The 16,423-nt window shown below is 44.0% G+C and overlaps 1 protein-coding gene across 1 annotated transcript in view; it reads right to left on the reverse strand.

Moving 5' to 3' along the window:
• LOC139765417 (uncharacterized) overlaps positions 1-142 on the reverse strand; it is a 34,632-nt gene extending 34,490 nt beyond the window's left edge. Inside the window, exon 1 of the mRNA XM_071692778.1 lies at positions 70-142. Within this exon, the coding sequence (XP_071548879.1) occupies positions 70-81 (12 nt within the window). The 5' untranslated portion in view covers positions 82-142. The remainder of the gene's footprint in view (positions 1-69) is intronic.
• Between the last annotated feature and the right edge of the window lie 16,281 nt (positions 143-16,423).

Here is a 16,423-nt window from a genome sequence, read left to right on the forward strand (position 1 = left end):
AGGCGTGTGACATTTAGATGTGTTTGACCCAAACTGTGTCTCCCCCAGAGAGTATTGATGTCACCTTACCCCGAGGAGCATGGCGTGTTTTGCCCGTGGGTGACTGCGGGGATAGCCAGGCGGGCTCCAGTTATATACACAGGGTACCTGGACTCTTTCACAACGTCATCTCGAAACCAAGGTTAATATTGCCTCCCACCTTTTTCTGCCGGGTGAGAGAGGAATGTGGCAAGAACTTAGTTAAATGGAGCGATTAAATTGTTGCACCTCCATCACGACTTTATGTTTAGATCTTGTATTGATAGAGCAACAATATTATCCAGGGTTCATGTATTGATAGAGCAACAGTATTATCCAGTTTTCATGAACCGATAGGGCAATGGTATTATAAATTGTTCACATATTGGTAGAGCAACAGAACTATCCATTGTTTCATGTATTGGTAGAGCAATGGCATTATTTACTGATTATATATTGATAGAGAAAGAATATTATGCACAGTTCATGTATTGATATAGTAGTGATATCAAATTTAGTTCACCTATCAATATAGCAGAGATATCATGTATAGTTTAGGTATCAATAAAACTGTGATATGTATGATTCATGTATTGATAGAGCAGTGATATCATGGATAGTTCATGTACTGATAAGATAGTGACATTATGTATAGTTCATGTACTGATAGTGATACCATGCACATTTCATGTATTAGTAAGGCACTGATATCATGTATACTTCATTTGTTAGTAGAGCAGTGATATGTATAGTTCATGTCTTTATGGTGTAGTGATATGTTTAGTTCATGTGTCAGTAGAACATTGATATCGTGTATAGTTCATGTATTAATGGGCAGTAATATGTATTGTTCATGTGTTAATAGAGCAGTGATATCATGTATAGTTCGTCTCAGTGGTGTAGTGATATGTATAGTTCATGTGTTAGTAGAGCAGAGATATGTATAGTTCATGTATTAATGGTGTAGTGATATGTATAGTTCATGTGTTAGTAGTGCAGATATGTATAGTTCATGTCTTAATGGGGTAGTGATATGTATAGTTCATGTCATAATGGTGTAGTGATATATATAATTCATGTCTTAATGGTGTAGTGATATGTATAGTTCATGTGCGGTAGAGCAGTGATATCATGTATAGTTCATGCATTAATGGGGCAGTGATATGTATAGTTCATGTGTTAACAGAGAAGCGATATCACGTATAGTGCATGTACTGAGAGGGTTATGATATCACATATTATCAGTCGACCAGTAAATCAAGAGCATAAGGAGAATAACGTAATCTCCTAAGACAGAGGAATTTACAGCAACCTGCTTCTCCTTCGAAAAATATTGGCAACCTATATTTAGTAAGACAAGCTCTTAGTTTATGGAGAGAAAATGAGTTACTCCGAAGGAAAATGAGAATGCTCGAAGCTCAGGGAAAAGTGGTAGAATGTTTGTTTGTGATTGCTGTTTTTGTTTGTTTGTCCTAGTTTAGTTTGTTTGTTTGTTTGAGTGTGTGCGTGTGTGTGTGTGTGTGTGTGTGTGTGTGTGTGTGTGTGTGCTGAGTATAGTGCAAGGAGGAAGTTATGCACTCGTGCAGCTCCGTTTCCTTTGTGCATGTGTGACAGCATGGTTGCTTGTGTGCATATAATAGTCCTTATAACACGATGGTACCAAGTCTTGATATATATATATATATTTCTTTTTTTTTTTCTTGCTTTGTCGCTGTCTCCCGCGTTTGCGAGGTAGCGCAAGGAAACAGACGAAAGAAATGGCCCAACCCACCCCCATACACATGTATACGTCCACACACGCAAATATACATACCTACACAGCTTTCCATGGTTTACACCAGACGCTTCACATGCCCTGATTCAATCCACTGACAGCACGTCAACCCCTGGTATACCACATCGATCCAATTCACTCTATTCCTTGCCCTCCTTTCACCCTCCTGCATGTCAGGCCCCGATCACACAAAATCTTTTTCACTCCATCTTTCCACCTCCACTTTGGTCCCCCACTTCTCCTCGTTCCCTCCACCTCCGACACATGTATCCTCTTGGTCAATCTTTCCTCACTCATTCTCTCCATGTACCCAAACCATTTCAAAACACCCTCTTCTGCTATCTCAACCACGCTCTTTTTATTTCCACACATCTCTCTTACCCTTACGTTACTTACTCCATCAAACCATCTCACACCACACATTGTCCTCAAACATCTCATTTCCAGCACATCCATCCTCCTGCGCACTCTATCCAAAGCCCACGCCTCGCAACCATACAACATTGTTGGAACCACTATTCCTTCAAACATACCCATTTTTGCTCTCCGAGATAATGTTCTCGACTTCCACACATTCTTCAAGGCTCCCAGAATTTTCGCCCCCTCCCCCACCCTATGATCCACTTCCGCTTCCATGGTTCCATCCGCTACCAGATCCACTCCCAGATATCTAAAACACTTTACTTCCTCCAGTTTTTCTCCATTCAAACTTACCTCCCAATTGACTTGACCCTCAACCCTACTGTACCTAATAACCTTGCTCTTATTCACATTTACTCTTAACTTTCTTCTTCCACACACTTTACCAAACTCAGTCACCAGCTTCTGCAGTTTCTCACATGAATCAGCCACCAGGCCGTATCATCAGCGAACAACAACTGACTCACTTCCCAAGCTCTCTCATCCCCAACAGACTTTATACTTGCCCCTCTTTCCAAAACTTGCATTCACCTCCCTAACAACCCCATCCATAAACAAATTAAACAACCATGGAGACATCACACACCCCTGCCGCAAACCTACATTCACTGAGAACCAATCACTTTCCTCTCTTCCTACACGTACACATGCCTTACATCCTCGACAAAAACTTTTCACTGCTTCTAACAGCTTGCCTCCCACACCATATATTCTTAAAACCTTCCACAGAGCATCTCTATCAACTCTATCATATGCCTTCTCCAGATCCATAAATGCTACATACAAATCCATTTGCTTTTCTAAGTATTTCTCACATACATTCTTCAAAGCAAACACCTGATCCACACATCCTCTACCACTTCTGAAACCTACACTGCTCTTCCCCAATCTGATGCTCTGTACATGCCTTCACCATCTCAATCAATACCCTCCCATATAATTTACCAGGAATACTCAACAAACTTATACCTCTGTAATTTGAGCACTCACTCTTATCCCCTTTGCCTTTGTACAATGGCACTATGCACGCATTCCGCCAATCCTCAGGCACCTCACCATGAGTCATACATACATTAAATAACCTTACCAACCAGTCAACAATACAGTCACCCCCTTTTTTAATAAATTCCACTACAATACCATCCAAACCTGCTGCCTTGCCGGCTTTCATCTTCCGCAAAGCTTTTACTACCTCTTCTCTGTTTACCATACATAGAGAGAGAGAGAGAGAGAGAGAGAGAGAGAGAGAGAGAGAGAGAGAGAGAGAGAGAGAGAGAGAGAGAGAGAGAGAGAGAGAGAGAGAGAGAGAGAGAGAGAGAGAGAGAGAGAGAGAGAGAGAGAGAGAGAGAGAGTTGATATTATGATGACACTAGTTCGTGATGATAGTTATGAAGGTGAAATCGCAATTTGATAGGAGTTCTCTAGATATTTTCATTTACCTTGCGATGCGTCAATACCTGCAGCACCACATGCTTCCTGGGGACAATACCTGCAGCACCACATGCTTCCTGGGGACAATACCTGCAGCACCACATGCTTCCTGGGGACAACAATACCTGCAGCACCACATGCTTCCTGGGGACAACAATACCTGCAGCACCACATGCTTCCTGGGGACAACAATACCTGCAGCACCACATGCTTCCTGGGGACAACACCTGCAGCACCACATGCTTCCTGGGGACAACAATACCTGCAGCACCACATGCTTCCTGGGGACAACAATACCTGCAGCACCACATGCTTCCTGGGGACAACAATACCTGCAGCACCACATGCTTCCTGGGGACAATACCTGCAGCACCACATGCTTCCTGGGGACAATACCTGCAGCACCACATGCTTCCTGGGGACAACACCTGCAGCACCACATGCTTCCTGGGGACAATACCTGCAGCACCACATGCTTCCTGGGGACAACAATACCTGCAGCACCACATGCTTCCTGGGGACAACACCTGCAGCACCACATGCTTCCTGGGGACAACAATACCTGCAGCACCACATGCTTCCTGGGGACAACACCTGCAGCACCACATGCTTCCTGGGGACAACACCTGCAGCACCACATGCTTCCTGGGGACAACACCTGCAGCACCACATGCTTCCTGGGGACAACACCTGCAGCACCACATGCTTCCTGGGGACAATACCTGCAGCACCACATGCTTCCTGGGGACAATACCTGCAGCACCACATGCTTCCTGGGGACAATACCTGCAGCACCACATGCTTCCTGGGGACAATACCTGCAGCACCACATGCTTCCTGGGGACAATACCTGCAGCACCACATGCTTCCTGGGGACAATGCGCCTCATTAGGTTAAGGTTATCCAATCCCAACACCACCACACACAGATCCCGTCATACTAGAGCCATGGCTGAGGTTTACACTGGCCTTACCGTTAAAGGGAAAGTGGGTGGGAGTGGGTGTTTGTTGGTGTGTGGCTTGAGGTTAATGGGGTATGTGTGGGAGAGAGGGTGTTGGCCTGGGTAACGAGATGTGTGTTCATCTACTCTTCTTATATTTTCTTCATGATTCTTTCATAATTGATTTGCTTGATGTGGTAGGATGTGCTTTAAAGTTGCATTGAATTTCTTAGCAATTAAGAAAGATTCAATGACGTTACAGGTAGCTTATGCTTATATATATATATATATATATATATATATATATATATATATATATATATATATATATATATATATATATATATATATATATATATTTTTTTTTTTTTTTTTTCATACTATTCGCTATTTCCCGCGATAGCGAGGTAGCGTCAAGAACAGAGGACTGGGCCTCTGAGGGAATATCCCCACCTGGACCTCTTCTCTGTTCCCTCTTTTGGAAAATTAAAAAAAAAAAAAAGAGAGGAGAGGATTTCCAGCCCCCCGCTCCCTTCCCTTTTAGTCGCCTTCTACGACACGCAGGGAATACGTGGGAAGTATTCTTTCTCCCCCATCCCCAGGGAAATATTTATATATGTATATATATATATATATATATATATATATATATATATATATATATATATATATATATATATATTATTTATTTATTCATTTTGCTTTGTCGCTGTCTCCCGCGTTAGCGAGGTAGCGCAAGGAAACAGACGAAAGAAAGGCCCAACCCACACATACACATGTATATACTTACACGTCCACACGCAAATATACATACCTATATATCTTATTTATTCATTTTGCTTTGTCGCTGTCTCCCGCGTTAGCGAGGTAGCGCAAGGAAACAGACGAAAGAACGGCCCAACCCACACATACACATGCATATACTTACACGTCCACACGCAAATATACATACTTATACATCTCAATGTACACATATATATACACACACAGACATATACATATATACACATGTACATAATTCATACTGTCTGCCTTTATTTATTCCTATCGCCACCTCGCCACACATGGAATAACATCCCCCTCCCCCCTCATGTGTGCGAGGTAGCGCTAGAAAAAAGACAACAAAGTCCCAATTCATTCACACTCAGTCTCTAGCTGTCATACAATAATGCACCGAAACCACAGCTCCTTTTCCACATCCAGGCCCCACACAACTTTCCATGGTTTACCCCAGGCGCTTCACATGCCCTGGTTCAATCCATTGACAACACATCGACCCTGGTATACCACATCGTTCCAATTCACTCTATTCCTTGTACGCCTTTTCACCCTCCTGCATGTTCAGGGACCGATCACTCAAAATCTTTTTCACTGTATCTTTCCACCTACAATTTGGTCTCCCACTTCTCCTCGTTCCCTCCACCTCTGACACGTATATCCTCTTGGTCAATCTTTCCTCACTCATTCTCTCCATGTGACCAAACCATTTCAAAACACCCTTTCTGCTCTCTCAACCACGCTCTTTTTATTTCCACACATCTCTCTCACCCTTACATTACTTACTCGATCAAACCACCTCACACCACATATTGTCCTCAAACATCTCATTTCTGGCACATCCACCCTCCTGCGCACAACTCTATCCATAGCCCACGCCTCGCAACCATACAACATTGTTGGAACCACTATTCCTTCAAACATACCCATTTTTGCTTTCCGAGATAATGTTCTCGACTTCGACACATTCTTCAAGGTTCCCAGAATTTTCGCCCCCTCCCCAACCCTATGATTCACTTCCGCTTCCATGGTTCCATCCGCTGCCAGATCCACTCCCAGATATCTAAAACACTTTACTTCCTCCAGTTTTTCTCCATTCAAATTTACCTCCCAATTGACTTGACCCTCAACCCTACTGTACCGAATAACTTTGCTCTTATTCACATTTACTCTTAACTTTCTTCTTTCACACACTTTACCAAACTCAGTCACCAGTTTCTGCAGTTTCTCACATGAATCAGCCATCAGCGCTGTATCATCAGCGAACAACAACTGACTCGCTTCCCAAGCTCTCTCATCCACAACAGACTGCATACTTGCCCCTCTTTCCAAAACTCTTGCATTCACCTCCCTAACAACCCCATCCATAAACAAATCAAACAACCATAGAGACATCACACACCCCTGCCGCAAACCTACATTTACTGAGAACCAATCACTTTCCTCTCTTCCTACACGTACACATGCCTTACATCCTCGATAAAAACTTTTCACTGCTTCTAACAACTTGCCTCTCACACCATATATATATATATATATATATATATATATATATATATATAATATTTTTTTTTTTTTTTTTTTGCCGCTGTCTCCCGCGTTTGCGAGGTAGCGCAAGGAAACAGACGAAAGAAATGGCCCAACCCACCCCCATACACATGCCTTGATTCAATCCACTGACAGCACGTCAACCCCGGTATACCACATCGCTCAAATTCACTCTATTCTTTGCCCTCCTTTCACCCTCCTGCATGTTCAGGCCCCGATCACACAAAATCTTTTTCACTCCATCTTTCCACCTCCAATTTGGTCTCCCTCTTCTCCTCGTTCCCTCCACCTCCGACACATATATCCTCTTGGTCAATCTTTCCTCACTCATTCTCTCCATGTGACCAAACCATTTCAAAACACCCTCTTCTGCTCTCTCAACCACGCTCTTTTTATTTCCACACATCTCTCTTACCCTTACGTTACTTACTCGATCAAACCACCTCACACCACACTTTGTCCTCAAACATCTCATTTCCAGCACATCCATCCTCCTGCGCACAACTCTATCCATAGTCCACGACTCGCAACCATACAACATTGTTGGAACCACTATTCCTTCAAACATACCCATTTTTGCTTTCCGAGATAATGTTCTCGACTTCCACACATTCTTCAAGGCTCCCAGAATTTTCGCCTTCTCCCCCACCCTATTATCCACTTCCGCTTCCATGGTTCCATCCGCTGCCAGATCCACTCCCAGATATCTAAAACACTTCACTTCCTGCAGTTTTTCTCCATTCAAACTCACCTCCCAATTGAATTGACCCTCAACCCTATTGTACCTAATAACCTTGCTCTTATTCACATTTACTCTTAACTTTCTTCTTTCACACACTTTACCAAACTCAGTCACCAGCTTCTGCAGTTTCTCACATGAATCAGCCACCAGCGCTGTATCATCAGCGAACAACAACTGACTCACTTCCCAAGCTCTCTCATCCCCAACAGACGTCATACTTGCCCTTCTATATATATATATATATATATATATATATATATATATATATATATATATATATATATATATATATATATATATATATATATATATATGTATATATATATATATAACTTTCTAAAATGGGAAACAGAAGAAGGAGTCACGCGGGGAGTGATCATCCTCCTCGAAGGCTCAGAGTGGGGTGCCTAAATGTGTGTGGATGTAACCAAGATGTGAAAAAAGGAGAGATAGGTAGTATGTTTGAGGAAAGGAACCTGGATGTTTTGGCTCTGAGTGAAACGAAGCTCAAGGGTAAAGGGGAAGAGTGGTTTGGAAATGTCTGGGGAGTGAAGTCAGGGGTTAGTGAGAGGACAAGAGCAAGGGAAGGAGTAGCAATACTCCTGAAGCAGGAGTTGTGGGAGTATGTGATAGAATGTAAGAAAGTAAATTCTCGATTAATATGGGTAAAATTGAAAGTTGATGGAGAGAGGTGGGTGATTATTGGTGCATATGCACCTGGGCATGAGAAGAAAGATCATGAGAGGCAAGTGTTTTGGGAGCAGCTAAATGAGTGTGTTAGCGGTTTTGATGCACGAGACCGGGTTATAGTGATGGGTGATTTGAATGCAAAGGTGAGTAATGTGGCAGTTGAGGGAATAATTGGTATGCATGGGGTGTTCAGTGTTGTAAATGGAAATGGTGAAGAGCTTGTAGATTTATGTGCTGAAAAAGGACTGATGATTGGGAATACCTGGTTTAAAAAGCGAGATATACATAAGTATACTTATGTAAGTAGGAGAGATGGCCAGAGAGCGTTATTGGATTACGTGTTAATTGACAGGCGTGCGAAAGAGAGACTTTTGGATGTTAATGTGCTGAGAGGTTCAACTGGAGGGATGTCTGATCATTATCTTGTGGAGGCTAAGGTGAAGATTAGTATGGGTTTTCAGAAAAGAGGAGTGAATGTTGGGGTGAAGAAGGTGGTGAGAGTAAGTGAGCTTGGGAAGGAGACCTGTGTGGGGAAGTACCAGGAGAGACTGTGTACAGAATGGAAAAAGGTGAGAACAATGGAAGTAAGGGGAGTGGGGGAGGAATGGGATGTATTTAGGGAATCAGTGATGGATTGCGCAAAAGATGCTTGTGGCATGAGAAGAGTGGGAGGTGGGCTGTTTAGAAAGGGTAGTGAGTGGTGGGATGAAGAAGTAAGAGTATTAGTGAAAGAGAAGAGAGAGGCATTTGGACGATTTTTGCAGGGAAAAAATGCAATTGAGTGGGAGAAGTATAAAAGAAAGAGACAGGAGGTCAAGAGAAAGGTGCAAGAGGTGAAAAAAAGGGCAAATGAGAGTTGGGGTGAGAGACTATCAGTAAATTTTAGGGAGAATAAAAAGATGTTCTGGAAGGAGGTAAATAGGGTGCGTAAGACAAGGGAGCAAATAGGAACTTCAGTGAAGGGCGTAAATGGGGAGGTAATAACAAGTAGCGGTGATGTGAGAAGGAGATGGAATGAGTATTTTGAAGGTTTGTTGAATGTGTCTGATGACAGAGTGGCAGATATAGGGTGTTTTGGTCGAGGTGGTGTGCAAAGTGAGAGGGTTAGGGAAAATGATTTGGTAAACAGAGAAGAGGTAGTAAAAGCTTTGCGGAAGATGAAAGCCGGCAAGGCAGCAGGTTTGGATGGTATTGCAGTGGAATTTATTAAAAAAGGGGGTGACTGTATTGTTGACTGGTTGGTAAGGTTATTTAATGTATGTATGACTCATGGTGAGGTGCCTGAGGATTGGCGGAATGCGTGCATAGTGCCATTGTACAAAGGCAAAGGGGATAAGAGTGAGTGCTCAAATTACAGAGGTATAAGTTTGTTGAGTATTCCTGGTAAATTATATGGGAGGGTATTGATTGAGAGGGTGAAGGCATGTACAGAGCATCAGATTGGGGAAGAGCAGTGCGGTTTCAGAAGTGGTAGAGGATGTGTGGATCAGGTGTTTGCTTTGAAGAATGTATGTGAGAAATACTTAGAAAAGCAAATGGATTTGTATGTAGCATTTATGGATCTGGAGAAGGCATATGATAGAGTTGATAGAGATGCTCTGTGGAAGGTATTAAGAATATATGGTGTTGGAGGCAAGTTGTTAGAAGCAGTGAAAAGTTTTTATCGAGGATGTAAGGCATGTGTACGTGTAGGAAGAGAGGAAAGTGATTGGTTCTCAGTGAATGTAGGTTTGCGGCAGGGGTGTGTGATGTCTCCATGGTTGTTTAATTTGTTTATGGATGGGGTTGTAAGGGAGGTAAATGCAAGAGTCCTGGAAAGAGGGGCAAGTATGAAGTCTGTTGGGGATGAGAGAGCTTGGGAAGTGAGTCAGTTGTTGTTCGCTGATGATACAGCGCTGGTGGCTGATTCATGTGAGAAACTGCAGAAGCTGGTGACTGAGTTTGGTAAAGTGTGTGGAAGAAGAAAGTTGAGAGTAAATGTGAATAAGAGCAAGGTTATTAGGTACAGTAGGGGTGAGGGTCAAGTCAATTGGGAGGTGAGTTTGAATGGGGAAAAACTGGAGGAAGTGAAGTGTTTTAGATATCTGGGAGTGGATCTGTCAGCGGATGGAACCATGGAAGCGGAAGTGGATCATAGGGTGGGGGAGGGGGCGAAAATTTTGGGAGCCTTGAAAAATGTGTGGAAGTCGAGAACATTATCTCGGAAAGCAAAAATGGGTATGTTTGAGGGAATAGTGGTTCCAACAATGTTGTATGGTTGCGAGGCGTGGGCTATGGATAGAGATGTGCGCAGGAGGATGGATGTGCTGGAAATGAGATGTTTGAGGACAATGTGTGGTGTGAGGTGGTTTGATCGAGTAAGTAACGTAAGGGTAAGAGAGATGTGTGGAAATAAAAAGAGCGTGGTTGAGAGAGCAGAAGAGGGTGTTTTGAAATGGTTTGGGCACATGGAGAGAATGAGTGAGGAGAGATTGACCAAGAGGATATATGTGTCGGAGGTGGAGGGAACGAGGAGAAGAGGGAGACCAAATTGGAGGTGGAAAGATGGAGTGAAAAAGATTTTGTGTGATCGGGGCCTGAACATGCAGGAGGGTGAAAGGAGGGCAAGGAATAGAGTGAATTGGAGTCATGTGGTATACAGGGGTTGACGTGCTGTCAGTGGATTGAATCAAGGCATGTGAAGCGTCTGGGGTAAACCATGGAAAGCTGTGTAGGTATGTATATTTGCGTGTGTGGACGTGTGTATGTACATGTGTATGGGGGGGGTTGGGTTGGGCCATTTCTTTCGTCTGTTTCCTTGCGCTACCTCGCAAACGCGGGAGACAGCGACAAAGTATAAAAAAAAAAAAAAAAAAAAAAAAAAAAAAATATATATATATATATATATATATATATATATATATATCGTAAAATTTGGAGCACTAACTGTATCTTGACACATGGTCTGCTTCATAAGGCGTTCGTCTCCACAAATATATTCGTCGCACAAGAACCAAAGTACAACAGCTCTGGTCAAGTGTAACAAGATCTGTGTTGGTCTTCAAGCGTTCGAGCAATGTCGTTCTTTGCCAGACATACCAGGTGGTTTGACCTCCAGCCAAGTGTTCCTTTGTAACACGTACCGTAAAATGAACCAAGGCGATTCTCGTTCTTAGTCTATGATCATCGTGGACCCTAATGTTTTGTTATCTTTATGGGAAGAAAATAATCATATACCACGTTCAGTGCCTGGACGCTCATTATGAGAACGGTGAATACTATGAACTTCAGCATAATGCAGATATATTGGCGACAAATTGTATTATATTCACTTTTTTTCCTTGTGATCAGTGATAAGTGATTGATATAATTTATCATAATGGCTTTGGGTTCTTAGGCTGACTAAAACAGAGACCACCGTGTCTCTCTCTCTCTCTCTCTCTCTCTCTCTCTCTCTCTCTCTCTCTCTCTCTCTCTCTCTCTCTCTCTCTCTCTCTCGAGCGCCAGCGTCAACGGACCTTTAACGGGCAACGATTATGCTCGTTGGCTGCAAGTAACACATCCCAGGCCCGTTAGCCGGTAAAAGGCAGGGACGTCCAATATCCTGGTGTACAGCTAACTCCCCCTGTTATCCTCGGGAGCTTGCGCAGCCGTCCGTCTGCGCAAGCTGACTCGGGAACTGAGCGGATCTGAGCTGGGCGAGCTGATTCGGGCACGGCGTGGGTCCGCGAAAGCTGATTCGGTCACAGCGTGGTTCTGCGCAAGATGATTCGGGCGCGGCGTGGGTCTGCGCAAGCTGATTCGGGCACGGCGTGGTTCTGCGCAAGCTGATTCGGGCACGGCGTGGGTCTCCGCAAGCTGATTCTGGCACGGCTTGGGTCTGCGCAAGCTGATTCGGGCACGGCGTGGTTCTGCGCAAGCTGATTCGGGCACGGCGTGGGTCTGCGCAAGCTGATTCGGGCACGGCGTGGGTCTGCGCAAGCTGAATCGGGCACGGCGTGGGTCTGCGCAAGCTGATTAAGACACAGCTATGGTCTAGGGAAGCAGACTCGGGCAAGGTGTGCATGTCTGGACAACAGACTCAGACAGAGAGAGGGTCCGGGAAACAGACTTGGACACGGGTTGGTTCTGGGAAACAGACTTGGACACGGGTTGGTTCTGGGAAACAGACTTGGACACGGGTTGGTTCTGGGAAACAGACTTGGACACGGGTTGGTTCTGGGAAACAGACTTGGACACGGGTTCGTTCTGGGAAACAGACTTGGACACGGGTTGGTTCTGGGAAACAGACTCTGATACAACGTGGGTCTGGGAAGCAGACTCAGATGAAACGAGGGTCTGGGCAGCAGACTCGGATACGACTTGGATACACCATTCCCTCACATCTGGCTCCTGTGACGGAGGCGCCCACCATTCCCTCACATCTGGCTCCTGTGACGGAGGCGCCCACCATTCCCTCACATCTGGCTCCTGTGACGGAGGCGCCCACCATTCCCTCCCATCTGGCTCCTGTGACGGAGGCGCCCACCATTCCCTCACATCTGGCTCCTGTGACGGAGGCGCCCACCATTCCCTCACATCTGGCTCCTGTGACGGAGGCGCCCACCATTCCCTTTCATATGACTCCTGTGACGGAGGCGCCCACCATTCCCTCTCATCTGGCTCCTGTGACGGAGGTGCCCACCATTCCCTCACATCTGACTCCTGTGACGGAGGCGCCCACCATTCCCTCTCATCTGACCCTCGTATTCACGTGGTCTTCACCGTCCCTCAGAGGCCAGCCTCGGTACCTCCCAAGGCCTCTCCACAACTCCCAACACTTCACTTTCACAACCATCCTTAATGTAGGCTGCTGCCCGGACTGACGCCCTCATAAGTCACGCTCCCGGGCCACGCATCCTGACAGCTGGCTGGTAATGCAATGGGATCCTGTTAACTAGACGTAATCAATGAATCACTTATCTGTAACACTGTCAGGTGACTTTTAAGTAGGCTTTATATATATGTCGCTGTCTCCCGCGTTAGCGAGGTAGCGCAAGGAAACAGACGAAAGAATGGCCCAACCCAACACATTCCATCTTTGTGCCCCTTTTCCTAGTTTTGCTTTCATCCCTCTTATCACTACATCCATATGTATATATTATTTATTTATTTATTTTGCTTTGTCGCTGTCTCCCGCGTTAACGAGGTAGCGCAAGGAAACAGACGAAAGAATGGCCCAACCCACCCACATACACATGTATATACATACACGTCCACACACGCAAATATACATAACTATACATCTCAACTTCTACATATATATACACCCACAGACATATGCATGTACATAATTCATACTGTCTGCCTTTATTCATTCCCATCGTCACCTCAACAACCCCCTCCCCCCTCATGTGTGCGAAGTAGCGCTAGGAAAACACTACAAAGGCCACATTCGTTCACACTCAGTCTCTAGCTGTCATGTAATAATGCACCGAAGCCACAGCTCCCTTTCCACATCCAGGCCTTACAGAACTTTCCATGGTTTGCCCCAGACGCTTCACATGCCCTGGTTCAATCCATTGACAGCACGTCGACCCAGGTATACCACATCGTTCCAGTTCACTCTATTCCTTGCACGACTTTCACCCTCCTGCATGTTCAGGCCCCGATCACTCAAAATCTTTTTCACTCCATATATATATCCCTGGGGATAGGGGAGAAAGAATACTTCCCACGTATTCCCTGCGTGTCGTAGAAGGCGACTAAATGGGAAGGGAGCGGGGGGCTGGAAATCCTCCCCTCTCGTTTTTTTTTTTTTTTTTTTTTTTTTTTTCCAAAAGAAGGAACAGAGGAGAGGTCCAGGTGAGGATATTCCCTCAAAGGCCCAGTCCTCTGTTCTTAACGCTACCTCGCTATCGCGGGAAATAGCGAATAGTATGAAAAAAAAAAAAAAATATATATATATATATATATATATATATATATATATATATATATATATTTTATTTATTTATTTTGCTTTGTCGCTGTCTCCCGCGTTAGCGAGGTAGCGCAAGGAAACAGACGAAGGAATGGCCCAACCCGCCCACATACACATGTATATACATACATGTCCACACACGCACAATATACATACCTATACATCTCAATGTATACATATATATACACACACAGACATATACATATATACATATGTACATAATTCATACTGTCTGCCTTTACTTGTTCCCATCGCCACCTCGGCACACATGGAATAACATCCCCCTCCCCCCTCATGTGTGCGAGGTAGCGCCAGGAAAAACACCAAAGGCCCCATTCGTTCACACTCAGTCTCTAGCTGTCATGTAATAATGCACCGAAACCACAGCTCCCTTTCCACATCCAGGCCCCACACGCTTTGCATGGTTTACCCCAGACGCTTCACATGCCCTGCTTCAATCCATTGACAGCACGTCGACCCCGGTATACTACATCGCTCCAATTCACTCTATTCCTTGCACGCCTTTCACCCTCCTGCATGTTCAGGACCCGATCACTCAAAATCTTTTTCACTCCATCCTTCCACCTCCAATTTGGTCTCCCACTTCTCGTTCCCTCCACCTCCGACACATATATCCTCTTCGTCAATCATTCTCCACTCATTCTCTCCATGTGACCAAACCATTTCAAAACACCCTCTTCTGCTCTCTCAACCACGCTCTTTTTATTTCCACACATCTCTCTCACCCTTACATTACTTACTCGATCAAACCACCTCACACCACATATTGTCCTCAAACATCTCATTTCCGGCACATCCACCCTCCTGCGCACAACTCTATCCATAGCCCACGCCTCGCAACCATACTACATTGTTGGAAACACGATTCCCTCAAACATACCCATTTTTGCATTCCGAGATAATGTTCTCGACTTCCAAACATTCTTCAGGGCTCCCAGAATTTTCGGCCCCCTCCCCCACATCATGATTCACTTCCGCTTCCCTGGTTCCATCCGTTGCCATATCCACTCCCAGATATCTAAAACACTTCACTTCCTCCAGTTTTTCTCCATATATATATATATATATATATATATATATATATATATATATATATATATATATATATATATATATCTATATTATCCCTGGGGATAGGGGAGAAAGAATACTTCCCACGTATTCCCTGCGTGTCGCAGAAGGCGACTAAAAGGGGAGGGAGCGGGTGGCCGGAAATCCTCCCCACTCGTTTCTTTTTTTTAATCTTTCCAAAAGAAGGAACAGAGAAGGGGGCCAGGTGAGGATTTTCCCTCTAAGGCCCAGTCCTCTGTTTTTAACGCTACCTCGCAAACGCGGGAAATGGCGAATAGTATTAAAAAAAAAAAAAATATATATATATATATATATATATATATATATATATATATATATATATATATATATATATATATATATATATATATATATATATATATATATATATATATATATATATATATATATATATATATATATATATATAAAGCAAAATAAATAGATAGATAAATAAATAGATAAATATATATCTTTATATCTATCCATTTATTTTATTCATATATATTTTGCTTTATCGCTGTCTCCCGCGTTAGCGAGCTACCGCAAGGAAACAGACGAAAGAATGGCCCAACCCACCCACATACACATGTATATACATACACGTCCACACTCGCAAATATACATACCTATACATCGCAACGTATACATATATATATACACACACAGACATATACATACACACATGCACATGATTCATACTGTCTGCCCTTATTCATTCCCATCGCCACCTCGCCACACATGAAATAACAACCCCCTCCCCCTCAGGTGTGCAAGGTAGCGCTAGGAAAAGACAACAGAGGCCACATTCGTTCACACTCAATCTCTAGCTGTCATGTAATAATGCACCGAAACCACATCTCCCTTTCCACATCCAGGCCCCACACAACTTTCCATGGTTTACCCCAGACGCTTCACATGCCCTGGTTCAATCCATTGACAGCACGTCGACCCCGGTATACCACATCGTTCCAATTCACTCTATTCCTTGCACGCCTTTCACCCTCCTGCATGTTCAGGACCCGATCACTCAAAATCTTTTCCACTCCA

The sequence above is a fragment of the Panulirus ornatus genome, chromosome 55 (assembly GCF_036320965.1).
Source record: "Panulirus ornatus isolate Po-2019 chromosome 55, ASM3632096v1, whole genome shotgun sequence".
Lineage (NCBI taxonomy): Eukaryota > Metazoa > Arthropoda > Malacostraca > Decapoda > Palinuridae > Panulirus > Panulirus ornatus.